The sequence below is a fragment of the Sinocyclocheilus grahami genome, unplaced genomic scaffold (genome assembly GCF_001515645.1).
Source record: "Sinocyclocheilus grahami isolate Dianchi unplaced genomic scaffold, SAMN03320097.WGS_v1.1 scaffold1114.1, whole genome shotgun sequence".
Classification (NCBI taxonomy): Eukaryota; Metazoa; Chordata; class Actinopteri; order Cypriniformes; family Cyprinidae; genus Sinocyclocheilus; species Sinocyclocheilus grahami.
In genome coordinates this window covers 238,147-255,237 of record NW_015506293.1, presented here as the reverse complement: position 1 = coordinate 255,237, position 17,091 = coordinate 238,147, and the positions used below count along the sequence as shown (strand labels likewise).

The following is a 17,091-nucleotide window of genomic DNA, read 5'->3' as shown; positions in this document are numbered from 1 at the left end:
ATCTGAGAAAAACGAGAGCAAATTCTCCAAGCTCTGCCACTCTCTTATTCTTTCTCTCTTCATTTCTCTGTATGCCTGAGAAGATCAGGCTGCTTGAGCCAGAAAATCTGTCCCTGCCTCCAATTTATAGGCCAATACTTTAGATCCCCTTTAGAAAACATCCTTGAGGCGACTTTGGTAGCTATGGCCTGGGGAGAAAAAGAAACGTGTGTTATCAACGAGAGATAACTCAGTAAGTGCAAACGGTAATGGAGGGGGCGCCTGATGGACACAGGTGGCATTCAAAAAATGCGTCGATCTCGTTTCGGGCCATAGCTGAGCCGAATGACGGATCCACAAACAAAAGCTCCTTTTCCTCTTGAGGTGAGATGGGTGTTTTGGAGCGTAACAGAAGCACCGTTCTCACAGCTTTTTAGTGACTGACTGAGAGCCTGAATCATGGGTGAGAAGAAAGGTGACACTGAAGCACGCAGTGTGACCAGAGAGAGAGGGAGAAAGGGTGTGAGAATGTTCTGGAAGAGAGAGACAGATTCTGGCTGTAGGAGGCCCACCACCTTTCCATTGAGCAGGCTGAATCTGTGTGCAGTGGGCGGAAGAATGAAGAAACAGTTTAAAGGCTTTTATTAGACTGTTAGCTATCCTTATTTTTTGGGACAAAGGTGTAAGCTTTCAATTTGCTGTTTTTGGTGCACAAAACTACACTGTAAAATGATTCTTAGATTACAGAATTAAATAATAAAAATAACCAAACAGAATGAGAGACAGAATGATAGATAGATAAATAGAACGATAGAATTATAGATAAATAGAAAGATAGAGACAGACAGACAGACAGACGGATAGATAAATAGATAGATGGGTTGTGGCCAATTAAATTTTAATTGACAAATTTTATTTAGATATTTTAATTTAGAAAATAAATCATATAAATAATGATAAAATATAAATAAATAAAAATAAACTCAACTTAAAGTCATGCAAACTGTCACGCAAAATGCTTTTACATTGTGTGTATCTAAATTTGACCGTCTGAATATATACAAATCAAAAAATTAAAAACAAAAACCTCTCTCTCACCAAATTTAGATGCTATTTAAATGATTGTGGCTAAATAAATTATTCTTTTATGGGCTGTATGTGACACTACCTCAGTAATGATTTCTTCCCAAAACTGTTCCAGAAGCTTCTACAGCAGCCATTTTCATAAAATATTATGGTGTATTGGTTAAGGTTCAGGGCTGGAGGGTTGCTGATTCAATGCCTTCGAGAACTGAGCCATAAGCAATTATCATTTTGTCCTCGTGCAAAGCAATTAATCCCAGGTAGCTCTGGGACAATAGTCCCAGTTCATGACTATGGCTGTTATGGTGACATCATGGCGACTATTCAAATAAAGCAAGATTCTAAAATGGCAAAAAGTGTAGGAGACAGCATATAGAACTTCAGATAGAGACATCTTTCTGTCATTTACTAACAGATGGCTGGTGCAGTAGGGACCAATTAGAGGCAGGGTTAGCCTTGGTGGCTCTTGTGTCTCTGGCAGCATGCAGAGTTCCAGGTCCAAATCATGACTTAATACATACTTTCTGCCTGTCACTGACTTGAGTTGAGAAAGAACAACAACAACAACTCAGCATTTCCGGCCCACTAGACTGAAACTCTGAATTATACAGGCTTGGAAAACACTCGCATTCCAAGGTCTTCCTAATATAGCACACTGTCAGTCAGGTCTGTGTGCACATGCATGAGGGGGATCATATGTTAGCGGCACGTTCATAAATAATTTAAGTTGGCAGTCCAATTTTAACACACAGTGGGAAGTTTTGTCTTTCAAGGATTGTGGATCATCGATATTTCACATGGTAAAAACGCTGACTCGTCAGAGCCAATCTCTGTAGATTCAGACAGCATGAGAGAAATGGATATGAGTGCGGTAAAGAACAGGAAAGCACATACCTCATATTGCGTGATGAGACCGTTGGGTTCCACCGGCTCCTCCCACTTCAGGAAGATCATATCCTCCAGTGGCGTGAAGGTAAGAGACTCAGGAGCAATGCCTCCGGGAACTGTGGGAAACCGAAGAAGCCACTGGTTATGAACGAAGAAACTGAAGGATCCTACACTGTCAGACTAGTAATTTCACTAGCATTTACTCAAAGTTAGAGGGTTAATCACTTGAAGTTCCCCAAAGGTCAACTCTAATATCCTCATTACAACCATTGTCATTATGAAAGTTTTAAGCAGGTATTACAGAGAATCATCCATTATAACTAATACAAGTGATTCAGTACTGTTGTCAGGCCATTTGAATATGTGATATGAAATCTAAGAGTTAAAGAGCTGGGAACGTGTGCTCCAGTTTTGATGGAATGTTGCAGTCTGGTAATCCTGCTAAAAAGAATAGTATATGATGTGTTGGTTGAATGTTGGTTTGTTTGTGTCCCCATCAGGCTTCTTAAAGGAATTCACTCAAAAATGAAACACTCTGTTATCATTTACTCACCTTAATGTCGTTCCAATCCTTATGATTTTTTTTTCTTCTGACACAAATTTTTTTCCATACAATGTTGTTATAGTTATAAATACTATAATAGTATGTAAATAGTATAAAAATAATTAAGATCAAATCAAAAATGAATCATAATAATTCCATATTCCATCCATGCCCTATTAGCTTTGTGTGATTTCAGTCTTTATTCACACAAACTTTTGCCATCTCTTCTACAGCAGCCATTTTCATAAAATATTATGGTGTATTGGTTAAGGTTCAGGGCTGGAGGGTTGCTGATTCAATGCCTTCGAGAACTGAGCCATAAGCAATTATCATTTTGTCCTCGTGCAAAGCAATTAATCCCAGGTAGCTCTGGGACAATAGTCCCAGTTCATGACTATGGCTGTTTTGGTGACATCATGGCGACTATTCAAATAAAGCAAGATTCTAAAATGGCAAAAAGTGTAGGAGACAGCATATAGAACTTCAGATAGAGACATCTTTCTGTCATTTACTAACAGATGGCTGGTGCAGTAGGGACCAATTAGAGGCAGGGTTAGCCTTGGTGGCTCTTGTGTCTCTGGCAGCATGCAGAGTTCCAGGTCCAAATCATGACTTAATACATACTTTCTGCCTGTCACTGACTTGAGTTGAGAAAGAACAACAACAACAACTCAGCATTTCCGGCCCACTAGACTGAAACTCTGAATTATACAGGCTTGGAAAACACTCGCATTCCAAGGTCTTCCTAATATAGCACACTGTCAGTCAGGTCTGTGTGCACATGCATGAGGGGGATCATATGTTAGCGGCACGTTCATAAATAATTTAAGTTGGCAGTCCAATTTTAACACACAGTGGGAAGTTTTGTCTTTCAAGGATTGTGGATCATCGATATTTCACATGGTAAAAACGCTGACTCGTCAGAGCCAATCTCTGTAGATTCAGACAGCATGAGAGAAATGGATATGAGTGCGGTAAAGAACAGGAAAGCACATACCTCATATTGCGTGATGAGACCGTTGGGTTCCACCGGCTCCTCCCACTTCAGGAAGATCATATCCTCCAGTGGCGTGAAGGTAAGAGACTCAGGAGCAATGCCTCCGGGAACTGTGGGAAACCGAAGAAGCCACTGGTTATGAACGAAGAAACTGAAGGATCCTACACTGTCAGACTAGTAATTTCACTAGCATTTACTCAAAGTTAGAGGGTTAATCACTTGAAGTTCCCCAAAGGTCAACTCTAATATCCTCATTACAACCATTGTCATTATGAAAGTTTTAAGCAGGTATTACAGAGAATCATCCATTATAACTAATACAAGTGATTCAGTACTGTTGTCAGGCCATTTGAATATGTGATATGAAATCTAAGAGTTAAAGAGCTGGGAACGTGTGCTCCAGTTTTGATGGAATGTTGCAGTCTGGTAATCCTGCTAAAAAGAATAGTATATGATGTGTTGGTTGAATGTTGGTTTGTTTGTGTCCCCATCAGGCTTCTTAAAGGAATTCACTCAAAAATGAAACACTCTGTTATCATTTACTCACCTTAATGTCGTTCCAATCCTTATGATTTTTTTTTCTTCTGACACAAATTTTTTTCCATACAATGTTGTTATAGTTATAAATACTATAATAGTATGTAAATAGTATAAAAATAATTAAGGGGAATAAAATCAAAAATGAATCATAATAATTCCATATTCCATCCATGCCCTATTAGCTTTGTGTGATTTCAGTCTTTATTCACACAAACTTTTGCCATCTACTGTAGCTCTGAAATTTCATTAGCTCATCTGCATATTAAAATTTGCAACTGGTTACAAGACAAGTGAGAAACAATGGCCTTTGACCTCTTCCCACAGCATGCTTGAATTAAATTTCAGAGCTACTGTACAATATATATTTTCAGTGCATAACAATATAAATTTCAGTCTTTTCGTCACACAAAACTAACATATGGCAACAGAACAATTGAAAGAGTTATATGAATCATTTTAATGATTCGTTTTTGTCCTTTTGGAGCTTGACAGCCCTACATGCTTTCAATGTATAAAAGAGAGCAGCATGAATATTCTTAAAAACTTCACAGACTTGGAATGACATTAGGATGAATAAATGAGAACACAATTTTCATTTTTATTTAACTAGCTTAACCATATTCACCAGAAAGGACAAGCTGCTTAATTAGCTTCATCAGTTTGCGAATGCAAACAGCAGAGTTGTTCTGATCAATCAACCACACCGGCATGAAACCAGCTTTAACCAGCCTGGAGCAGAGTGGAAATTCATGCTGGTCTAAGCTGGACTTCTCAGCAGGAAATACAAAGCCTGTGTGACAGATAGAAAGAGCAACACTTGCAACTGATGACATGGCTGTTTTTGGCTGATTAATATTAACACGGGTTCATTAACAGACATAAACGCTGGCAGAAAGAATGAGGAGGAAGTGGAAATGGTGCTAGAGAGACAGATGATGCTCTGAGCTCTCACATACTGCAGCAGTAACACATCAGCAGATGTTTTTACAGTCATTTGTGCTCTGTCACTGAGCCATCCTTGTTAGCTGTCGGGTATATGCATAGCGTGTATGCGCGGAGTGATAGTTGGTGAGGCAGAGATAGCCGGTGGTGAAAATAACACGCTCACTCAGATTGAGTCAAAATCGCTGACTCGATCACTTTTTCTTTTGACAGGCCATGAAAGAAAATAATTTCTGATTGAAGCTTCAGAGGCACTCTCTTTCATCCCTCTCACTTCATCATACTTCCTCTCTGGGTGAAACGCTAGTGTTTCAAATTTTCCCCCCAAATTATTTTGTCCTTTAGCCAGAATTCTTACAGCCTGCGCTGACTGGATCGCGCATGGAAATGGGCATAAAAATCTTCCCTGACCTGCTCATGCTCAGCTCCCTAGAGAGAATGATTAAAAATTAATTTAAAATCCATTTGGGAATGTAGAGTATTTTAATAAAAAATATTTGCAGATACCATAAATTTACTTTAATTGGTAAATGTTTGATTATTTATTGATAAATAGGCTGAATGATGAATAAGTGAGCTCTTAAATGGATGGGACTTAGAAAATTTGGTCTAATAGCATTTGTAAATGTTGTAAAATAAAATGTAGTTCTGAGCTTGACATATACAGATTCATATTCATTGAAAGCTCTGCTACTCACTGTCTTCCTCAGTCTGAAACATGACCTCCTTCCCTTCCTTCTTGCCCTCGGTGTTGGCGAGTGCCAGGCGTATTTGGATGGTGTGAAAAGGAGGCAGATCTCTGAGGGTGAAGCGTGAAGTGTTGTGCTCCACAGCCAGGCATTCTCTCACTGTGGTGTTGTGCCCACCGCCACCCCCTGCGGTTGTGTAGCGGTAACACAAGGAGACTGAGTACGTGTGGCAGCGGGTCAGGTTGAAGGCCGGCGTCTCCCACTGCAAGGTCAGCTGCCGTGACTGGATCTCCAAGGCTCTAAGACCACGCAGTGCCCGCATGGGCTCTATTGGAATAGAAAACGGTGAAACATTTTGTTAACATAAGCCAAAAATGCAAGGAAATCTGCATGGGGACATCACCAGGTCATAAGACTTCTCGCCTACCCCACCCACCACAGGTAGGAGGCGCCACCACGGTCAAAAAGGTTGACGGACCACCTGCTAATGAGGACACAACTCATGCCAAATTACGTTAATTAATTCCACAGGCTGCTGGTTGTACTCTCTCCCGTCATTTGCCACCGCCGCGTCGCTAAGCAAATCGAGTATCTGCCTGCACCTCGTCCAGGGGCCACGAGCCCCGTTCAAGGACATTCAGTTCTGCCAGTTACCGTTAGTGCAAGGTCGCCGCGTAAGTCCAACTATTTTTGGCATAACTCACATCTGTGTTCATACTTTCTTACTTACCGGGGGCAGAAAGATCAGCGACCACCTTTGGCATGTGATATAAAGAGATAGAGGAAGCTACTGTCTGTAGGGCAAACAGGAACCTTAGTGTTTCTCACAGAGGCGCAAAGGCAGCAGTGAGGGTGAACCAAGGACATCCAGCCTCACTATCAATGAGCGCATTTGTCATGGTCCATTATTAAGACAATCAATGCAGTTTTGTCAAATATATCTCCACATAATGTATTGTATGCCTTTGTTCTTTTAATGGGACCTGATGACTAATGGATCCAAGTGGGAAGGTACAACAAAGGGATGTGAAGTGCACACTTCCTGTGAAAAGTATGAAGTCCAGGCTCAAGGTCTTTATTGTTCTTCTTGAACCGATGCTCAGAAGACATGCTCTTAAGAATGACTAAAGGTAAGGTGAGGTAGCTAATGCACCAATACCATAAGGACAGAGGGGCTGAATTAGAGGAAATGTATCTTGTCTTGAAGTCCTTAGAGGAGAACATGTATGGATTGCAGAATACTAATTCAGCACTTCTCCTGCAGAAATGCACTTGTAACATTAAGCTCCTTTAATCCTGAAATATTTCACACATCAGAGAGCTTTCGCTACATCTCTCTACACATTTCCTTAAGGTCTATATTTGGATTTACATTTCGTTTCATTTGTAGATTTACATTTAGATTAACTTCCAGTGCGATTGGATTTCTTATCAAGAGAAGCACTTAGTCGACCTGAAAATGACACGAATGAAAGATATTAGTTTCCTAAAATGCACACTGAATGTCAAAAGGTCCCATTTGGCTACACAGGAATAACAACTAAAATAGAGTGTTGATCATCTTAATGGAACTATTGATTGTTCGTTAAAAGCAAACTAATGGGATGCTGTTGGCTTTTGCCGTCTTTAAAACAATCCAAGAGTCTACACTGTGCTCTTTGAGAAGCTCAAAAGGGCCTTTTGTGTCACCCTACTTCCCTTAACCTAGTTTGAAGGCTTTGTCTGGATGCCAAGAGCAGCTCTTCGAGCGCCTACTCCCTGGCTCCCATTTGAGATGGGACCGAACCCAGAGAGAGCAGCCAGGGGCCTGGGGCAGCATGTCAATTCCTCACGGGCAGCTGGAAGTCCAAACAAGACCAGTTTCTGTCCCATTACTCTAGATAATGTTGATACATGAGGTAGTCCGGAGAGAACTAAGCTCATTCCTGGTTATACAGTGAACTAATGGGCGTGAAGTTCTGGTCGCTGGTCTGTAAAAGGAAAAAGGATGGGGAAACATGATTCTGTGATATTTGGGGTAAAATCATTTATATTGAGATGGATGGGAGTGGGTTCAATCAAATGTACACAAGAACATTCGTATCTGATGTTAAATTACGGGAATAAAAATCATGAAAGAATAAGATGCTATATGTTACTCTCATTAAAGACATTTATTAAAGGGACAGTTCACCCAGAAATAATTTGCATCACTTGTATAGTCTTACAATACTGTGAAATATTATAACAATTTAAAATAACAGTTTTTTATTTTAATTTGTTTTGGAATGTAATTTATTCCTGTAATGGCAAGCTGAAATTACAGCTGTCATTCCTTCACTCTTTAGGGTCACATGATCCTTCAGAAATCATTCTAACATGTTATGTTGAACTGGTGCTCAAGAAACATTTCTAATTACGATCGATGTTGAAAGCAATTGAGTTGCTTATTTTTGATAAAACCATGAAACTTTTCCCCCCAAGATGAATCCTGTAATTTTTGACAGTATTTCAATTTTTTTACAGTATTTTCAGTGTAACATTTTTCCTAATCCTTTGAAATGTATTGTATCTAGTGACCAATGGCTGTCAAGCTCCAGGAGGAACTAAAAAGTACCATAAAAATGTTATAAAAGGAGTGTGAGGAAGAGACTGAAATCATTATTTAATGAATTTTTTGCCCTATTCAGCCATCATAGATTTCAAACTTGGTGCTCTGTATTTTAGTATGTTCCTCACACAAAGATCCATTCAGAAAATGTATATAGCATAAAATAATTTTATTGTGCTTTTGCCACTTTTGGGGCTTGACAGGCACTGATCCCTATCAACTTTCAACAGCAGGACAATGTTCAAAACATCACCTTATTTGATGCAAGAAAGTCATACATACATACAGTTTGGAATGACACAAGGGTGAGTAAATGATGAGAAAATATGCATTTTTGACTTTCTTCTGCAGAACACAAAAGATGTTTTGAAGAATGTTTAAATGTTTTTGTCCATACAATAAAAGTCAATGGGGTCCAAAACAACACTGGACCCCATCGACTTCTATTTTATGTGTTCTGAAGAAGAAAGTCATACAGGTTTGGAATGACACAAGGGTGAGTAAATGATGATAAAATTTGCATCTTTGGGGGCACCGTACCTTAACCTCATTACAATCCAGAGTATAACTCACTCCGATGAACACCTAAAGAGACCCAGCAGCAGGTGGAGGTCCATCTGTGAACCAGTCTGTGGCAGAAGTGCAATGCTTGTTCCATTCTTCCATCTTTTTCCCCTTTCTAATCTCGCTCACCTCTGAGGAACGTTCCTTCATATCAAGTCCTGCTCCTAATCACAACAACCCCTCATCAAGCACACCTGGCTGTGTTCGGCGAAATGTCCACTGGTTCCCTGGTTGTGCCCACAGGACTGTGCCTGCTTTCATCATTTTTATGTAGGTCACTACCTAGAGCAGTGCACCAGGATGCAATCTTCAGTTGCAGCCAGAAACAACCTAGTCATCTCATCATTCATTTCACTTTCCTCTAGTTTTTTGGAGGAGAAGTCACCCAAGGTCCTGGAAGTATCTAACGCTCTTGCAGTGAAAAAAAGGAAATGAGCTGCTAGGAGAGAGAAACCATATAAGGTGAGCCTAACTACACAAACAAATAAACTAATAAGATCTAGTCAGATGCCAGCAAGGGATATATCAACAAGGGAAGATTGTCAGCATCGGGTCTGTGTACAGGAGTTAATGGCATCCCCAGATGGAGGGCATTTTGATGGAGCCAGAGAAGATAATCACAGTCACCTTTGTAATGGAGGAAGTGGATTCACCTACTGGATGAAGACAGATGAGCTGACACTACTCTCTATCCAAAAAGGAAAAAAAAAAGAATCAGGGAGAAAATGTGACCGGTGGGGGTTTGTGATGTTTTGGGGTGATGTATGATACCCAAGTAACCAATACTTTCATTGAATGGACAAAAAAATATTTTTCAGGTATGGATCGACATGAGGGTGAGTAAATGATGACAGAATGTACATTTACCTTTAAGTGAAACACACTTGAGAGCTCCATTAAGTCTCTTGACCAGACCTCTGAACAATAAAATGTCCCTCCTTTGATAGATGAAGCTAATGCATTTAGTAAAGAACCATAAATCCATCAAATTCAGTGAAAGACAAAATGTCGAATAAAACCTATTGCAGATGATGTTACAAAACAAACATCTTGTCCTGCAGCAGCAGCAGCTAAGGCCTAATTTTTGTGAGCTCTCTGGAGTCACATGACTGTAAACGCTAACCCCTTTCAACCGTGATTAATAAATCATCACAGCGAACTTTCGAGTGTATGCATGTGTGTGAGCAAGCGCTGTCAAACAAATCAAAACTTCATAGCCTCTGACACAACATGGCGTTCCCACTAGCACACTTCTCCAAGCACTCAATTATATCTTCAATTTCTATTCAGATGACGGCAGAATACACAGGAGATTTGAGCACGAGTGGAGTATGGAAAACCTAATTTTACTTCCACTTCCACTGATGTTCTTCTATTGAGTCAAAATTACATCTTCAACAGTTCAGCAAATATGACAGCAGCTTAAACAGCCCCAATATTCATGTGCAGTGAGGCACCACTGGGAATATGATGTAAATACTCCATTTAAAGAAGAATTTCAATCTAGACTTAATGTGGAAGAGGAAATGGAAACAGTGGGAAATGTTTAGCGTGAACGTCTGCTCCTCATTTTCTCCGCCTTTCTTTTAGAGACAAAAGCTGTTTAAGACAAAAACGCGCCTCAACCTGACTCACAGACGAATCTTTCTCGCTCCGACTCTCTCGTCTTATCTGCTGATGTCTTTTTTCCATTCTAAAGCCTCCTGTGTTGTCATGCTCTTCCGCACTCCCTTTTTCACCTGACTGCCTCTCTTCGTCTTGCTTGCTGATGAATGGTAGGTGTGTCTGGTCTCAGGAACAAGCTGGGAATGATTGTATTTGTCATTTTAAAAGGCAGGCAGTGATTTGTGTGATAGCATGTGTGTTTGAAGAGGATGTGATGTTAAGTGGTGACTATTACAATGTTGACCAGGTCTGGGTCGAATCCTCACTCTCGTTTTCACTCAGATAAAAACAGGATCAATCACACCCTTTCCAGTACCGAAACAGCTGGACATGGCAGAGACTCTCATTTGCAGGTAGAACCATGTATTACTGCACCCCTCACTGTTTTGACAGGCACAAGAATGTGCCACAGAAGAGATGCCCGCAGTTTCGGTTCATCAAATGATCATCCCCTTTTCAAAAATTGAGTCGGATATATTAATGAACTGGCATTAAACACTTGACCAACTTCACATGCTGTTTGTTCATTAAAGGTGCTGCATGTAGGATTGACACCGAGTGGTTGAACTAGGTATTGCAGTCAAAATTCTAAATATTGGAGAGGGTTTTTTTCACCCGGCCACTCCTCCTCAGACTTGAGGCACACAGCAGGTTGCCAGATTGACGACACCAACAGGAGCGAGCGCACTTGACGATGAATGAAATGAAATACGCTGTGTTTTCTGCCAACTGGCAACCCAGGGTGACGAAATACAATTGGGTAAACTGGCAGTGGGCGGGTTTCGCAAACCAAAACAGAGACCGACATTCCGGCCTGGAACGCACATTTTCAAAGGAGAATAACTGACTGTAGCATTGTTTTTCAGATAAACAAGTATGTTAACTTGGCATGTTTCTTAACTATCTGCAAACATATTATGGTATTTTTATGCTTTAGTAGAGTCAAAAACTCTTAATTGTTTCATCCTACACAACAATATTAAATGAAGAGCAACTTAATCATTTTGAGTTAGAAATTTCAATATAAACTCAAACATTTCTCATCCAACATCAAAATATTTTTTAATGGACTGAAGTTTTCTGGTCACTTACCGGCACACTTGGTTCTGCTGATGAGGGGTGGTCCGGGTGGCCCGGTCCCACCCTCACCCGGCCGGGTGAGCAGCACACTGATATGGTACTCTGTATCTGAATCCAGGTGCCAGAGCTTATAGGTAACCATGTTAACTCCAAGGATCTCCGACCAAGGTGCCTGGCTGGCCCGATATTCGATTTCCCGACGGATGATGGGGCCATCACCCAGAATGGAGTTTGTGTTTAGTTGAATGATCAAATACGTGGAGCCCGCTCTCAACAGCTGGGGTGGAGCAATGGGAGATGGGGGAACTGTGACAGAGAAAGAAAGGAGATGATGGTAAAAATCTATTCAGGGAATGAAGAAAACATGTTCATATTTTAGCCCTTTTCAAGCCCGGGAGAAATACACGAAAAACTTCAATGTGTTCTAACCTGAATCTCTTTTACCTAGTTTTTAAGCTTATCTTGATCAGACACTGCTGACATGAGGTGAGAGAACATTTGCAGTTCAAAATTGTACAACTTAAAAACACAAGGTTCAAGGGTTAAAATACCAATCTGGCCAAGCACATTAAGTCTCCAATAGCTGGTTCTTTCAAGTCCTCGAGGGAGAGCTATAAGTAAACCAACAGAAGTGTGGACTATGGAAGAACGTTGGATACAAGGTCATGCTATTTAGTGTGAGATTTTTATATATGGCCCCCTGAGGAACTTGGAGGGCAGCTACACAGTAGCCACAGTCACATGGGGGAAAAAAATCTTACATTTGATTTGCAAGGTATAAAATATTTTTAGATACATATTTAAACCCTGACTAATGACTAGAACTTCAAAGGGTCTTGAGTTATCAAATAATTAGTGAAAGAAATCGATTTGGAAGGGTGCAAGCGAGGGGTCCAATGAATGAAAAGATATCAGTGCTGATTTTTCCCATGACTGATCTTCGGGTCTGCTGTGTCTGAAAGCTTTCTCTCTCAGGGCCAGCTGCAGATGGCAAATATCCAGCTAGGGACAGAGAACGCCTCTCCTGGGAGGGATAAGAGATGGCAGGGAATAAAAAACTCATCTTGTCTGTCAGAGAATGGCTCAGAAAATAATATAAAGACAACTTAGATTCTGCTTTCATATGCGAAGAGACATAATAACGGGCCGTCTCTGCGATTCTCCCTCTATCCAGTGTTGGTTAGGGCAGATGATTAATTTCACCCTGAGAAAGCTTCTTTCGCCAGAGTAGAGTTCAGAGTCACTGCGAAAAACAGATCTGAACCCTACTGACTGACTGAGAACAATTCTCATTAGCCCTCTGGCTCCTCTGCATTAGCCCTGTTGCTATGTAATCTATTGAGTTGTGAAATGAGTTGATCAAGCTAATTAAAGGACTGATTAGCCTCTCGTTAGTGGGGGCAAGCGTGGGAGGGCAGTTTGGAAAAGACAAGGAGAAGATCAGAGCGAAGGGAAGGGAAAACTAAGGTGAACGTAATGAGCTTGCGTCAACGCTGCCGTGCAAGCATGTGGGCCTATAGCTTTATGGACTCGTCTGGTGGGGCCAATCTGCCGTGCTTAACTCAGGTGCAGTAATGCTTTTTAAATAGGACCTCCTGTTGAAGTAAAAGCCATCAAGAAGCAATGCCAATAACATGCTGCAGAGGGAATGCAGCTATAGTCTGAAATGGCTTTAAAGCTCTCTAACATTGAGACACAGGTGCACCGGGTCTCATTATAAGTTATGCTTCATATTGCGATGTTCCCAAGTGGATTATGCCTACAGCTTTGGTAAAAATATAATGATGAAGTTGTAATGAGTCAGTGTGACAAGTGCCACAAGAGCAAGTGCTTTGTATCGAGCACTTTCCTGAACATTTGATTAGTCAGTCTACTAGAAACAGTGCATGTTAAATGAGTTTTGAATTTGATGACAAGATCTAGAGAACATTAACAGTTTTAACCCGGAATATAGTTACATTTAAGGCATTTAGCAGGCACTCTTATCCAATCGCTTTATCAAGAAAACCATGCAAATTAGAAGGTTATTTGCTGGGAAAAGAAGTGCTACCTATACAACAAGGGCGATTTTTCTTAGGAGAGAAGAATTCAGATTGCAAAAAAAAATTTAAAAAAATAAAAACATACTAAATGCAATAAAAATGTAATAAAAAACAAATGAAACTAAACAATTTAAAGAAAAGAAAAGAAAAGAGATGACGCTCATCTTCTATGTTCACAACTGGTTAAAAAAAACTAAGTAAACCTACAAGTAAACCACTTTCGGATCACGTCTGAATGAAGATAATCTTGAAAAGACTCCACATTTTATTCTGTGATTTAGGTGTGAAGAAAGCAAAATGCTTTGCTGTAGGTGCTTCAGGGTTAAAAAATAAACAGTGTGAGGGAGTACAAATAATTGAACAACTAGAAGTTTCTCTTTTAGGATCTCTGAGGGTATTACCTGTGATTTTTCATTTCTGGTTTGTCATGACGGCATTTAAAGAAACCAGCCTGAAGGTTTATAATGCTGTGATTCTAGGTCATATTGTTGCATACAGTAAAGCTGTATTTCTAAACTCACCGTAATCCGTGCTGCTACATCTATCAATAGGATTAGCATGGTGCTGTCTCATAACCTCTTTCAGTACGCCTTGAGGACGGATGCTGAATAACCCACGTGGCTCCATCCATCCCTATTCTTGTTCCACCCCTGACTTTTCCTTTTGCTTAGGGGATATCAATCTGACCAGGGTTTAAAGGTGGACACTGAAAGCTGCCACTGCAGGCTTATGGGCAGATGTCAAGTTATATGGTTGAAATGACAAGTGGGGAGGTTTGCTTTGGTCAAATATGATGTTAAAGAAATCCCTGAATCATCATGATTATTATTATGTTCAAGTACTACCAAACCCCCCCCCCCCATACTGTATATACTATAAATACAAATCAGGGATGTCAATTTAATGTGTTAATTTAATTAATTAGTCATGGAAAAATAACCCAGACCTGTATGTCATCTTACGTTTCATACAGTTGACTGTTGACAAACATGATGCAGGACAACAACTCACTGCGTGATGTAGTCCATAAAAGCAGTTATATGCCCCTAAAATTCAAGATATTGGGGCAAACATTCCCCTGTATGAGTTTTTGTCTCATATTTATGTCATATGATATCACAAGAGCGCTGTTTTTGTCCCGAATAGCACGAGTGCAAATGTGATTTTATACAACAGTTCAGTAAATAAGGAGTTAATATTGCGTTATATTTTAAACACAATATTTTCTGTTTTTGCTCACTTTTGCCAATATTACCTATAAAGCCACAGCAGAACTGCTGTGTGTCTCTTAAAGTGGTCATATGATGTGATTTCAAGTTTTCCTTTCTCTTCGGAGTGTTACAAGCTGTTCGTGAATAGATAAGATCCCTAAAGTTGCAAAGACTAAAGTCTCAAACCCAAAGAGATATTCTTTATAAAAGTTAAGACTTTATAAAATTCTTTATAAAAGTCCATGTCCTCCTAAAACGCCTCGTTTAAACTCGCCCCCACATGTCTACATCACTGTGTGGGAAGATTTGCATAACACCGCCCAAATGTTCACGCAAAAAAAGAAGGCGTAACTTTTATTCTTGCTGTAGTATTGTTACCGCCGCCGCCATGCCGCGTAGATGCTGTGTTTCGTGGGGAAAGCGAAACTACTTTGTTTGGTCTTCCAAAAGAGGACACAACTAGAAATCAGTGGTTAAGTTGTATTTACAACACTGTTCCAGAACAGTTCAACCCAAATATTCAGATGTGTGCAGCACATTTTACGAAGGACAAGGACTGTTTCCTGGGAGAGTAGCCTACAGTGCCGGTGTTCTGACAAATAATGCGGACTCACAGCCTGTAAGTATGTTTTCATATATAAAGGATTTAAGTGAAGTGAAGTGACATGTGGCCAAGTATGGTGACCCATACTCGGAATTAGTGCTCTGCATTTACCCATCCAAAGTGCACACACACAGCAGTGAACACACACAAACCATGAACACACACCCGGAGCAGTGGGCAGCCATTTATGCTGCGGCGCCCGGGGAGCAGTTGGGGGTTCGGTGCCTTGCTCAAGGGCACCTTGCTGTGGTATTGAAGGTGGGAGAGAGCGCTGTACATTCACTCCCCCCACCTACAATCCCTGCCGGTACGAGACTCGAACCCACAACCTTTGGGTTATGAGTCCGACTCTCTAACCATTAGGCCACGACTTCCCTACCTCCCTATTTGCCACTGATGATTCAAACTAGGGCTGCACGATATATCGTTTCAGCATCAATATTGCGATGTGGGCATCTGCGATAGTCACATCGCAGGATGTGCGATGTTTAGTATAGGCTACTGATCGTTATATTTATACTGATTGTTTTCTTTGCACACACACAGACACTGTGTCTACATTTGCATTTTCCCACGCGTTTTAGGCACGACATGTGAACGGCCCCAAAGTCTGTCTACACTGGACGTTACAAAGCGACCGCTGCCAAACATTTGAACTTTGAACTCAGTTTACTGTCGGGGATTTTTCGTGCCGCACCACATCCAGAGTAGACTGACAGCATCACTGATCATAATGGGTTCATTGTATTTTGTCGCGTCGCGCCGCTCGCGTCCGGTGTCGACACGGTGAGAGCCACGCAGATGCACGTGAACACTGAATTCTGTTCACTTCTGCGTCTATTTGTGCCTGAAATACTGTGCTCTGCAAGTATTCTTGTAAACGCAGTTGCTTATGGCTTAGGTGAAGGGAAACAATTGAGAAAGAAAAGGGATGTGTTTGTCGTTTCTCCGATCACAAATGCAGACATGGTATTATGTTTACGTGGCGCGTAAAAAGACAGTATAAGTCATTATAATCAGTAATTATGTCCCCACTGGATGCTACAAATGCCTCGTTTGTAATGGGTTTTATTGGTCACGTATCACACGGCATCAAGTAAGGGGTGTAACATTTCCATCACACGCTTGAGGTATTCGGCCAATCACAACGCACTGGATAGCTGACCAATCAGAGCACACCTCGCTTTTCGAAACGATGAGCTTTGTAAAAATCGACGTGTTTCAGAAAGGCGGGGCATAGAGGAGAAACAGTAATGTACAGTATGTGGAAAATACTGTGTTTTTTTAACCTTAAACCACATAAACACATTTCATTACACCAAATACACAAAATAATGTTCTTTTTAGCAACATCATATGACCCCTTTAACAACACAGTGGCGATTCGTTTCTGAATGAATCTGCATTTTGAACGAATCGTGTGAACCATTGATTCAGTGGTCCATTCATAAAGAGAGCCATTTACATCATTCCTGATTGAATCAGACGTTTGAACAAATCGAATACATGAATGAATGACTCAATGATTTATTCATAGACATTTACCGTTTTAGTTTCTAATTTAGAGTATTATTTCATTTCCAAAAAAAAAACCCTTAAAGGTTAACATTAACAATGTTAACAATGACTTTCATATGAATAAAAAATACTGAGATGTTTGTCAAATCATCTTC

At 40.5% G+C, this 17,091-nt stretch overlaps 1 protein-coding gene across 1 annotated transcript in view; it reads right to left on the bottom strand.

The window, feature by feature from the left end:
- Positions 1-17,091, bottom strand: part of LOC107566929 (receptor-type tyrosine-protein phosphatase U-like) — a 233,092-nt gene that overhangs the window by 59,819 nt on the left and 156,182 nt on the right. Inside the window, exons 7-9 of the mRNA XM_016252505.1 lie at positions 11,574-11,867; positions 5,672-5,989; positions 3,492-3,601 (exon numbers count right to left, since the gene is read on the bottom strand). Coding sequence (XP_016107991.1) covers positions 3,492-3,601; positions 5,672-5,989; positions 11,574-11,867 — 722 coding nt within the window. The remainder of the gene's footprint in view (positions 1-3,491; positions 3,602-5,671; positions 5,990-11,573; positions 11,868-17,091) is intronic.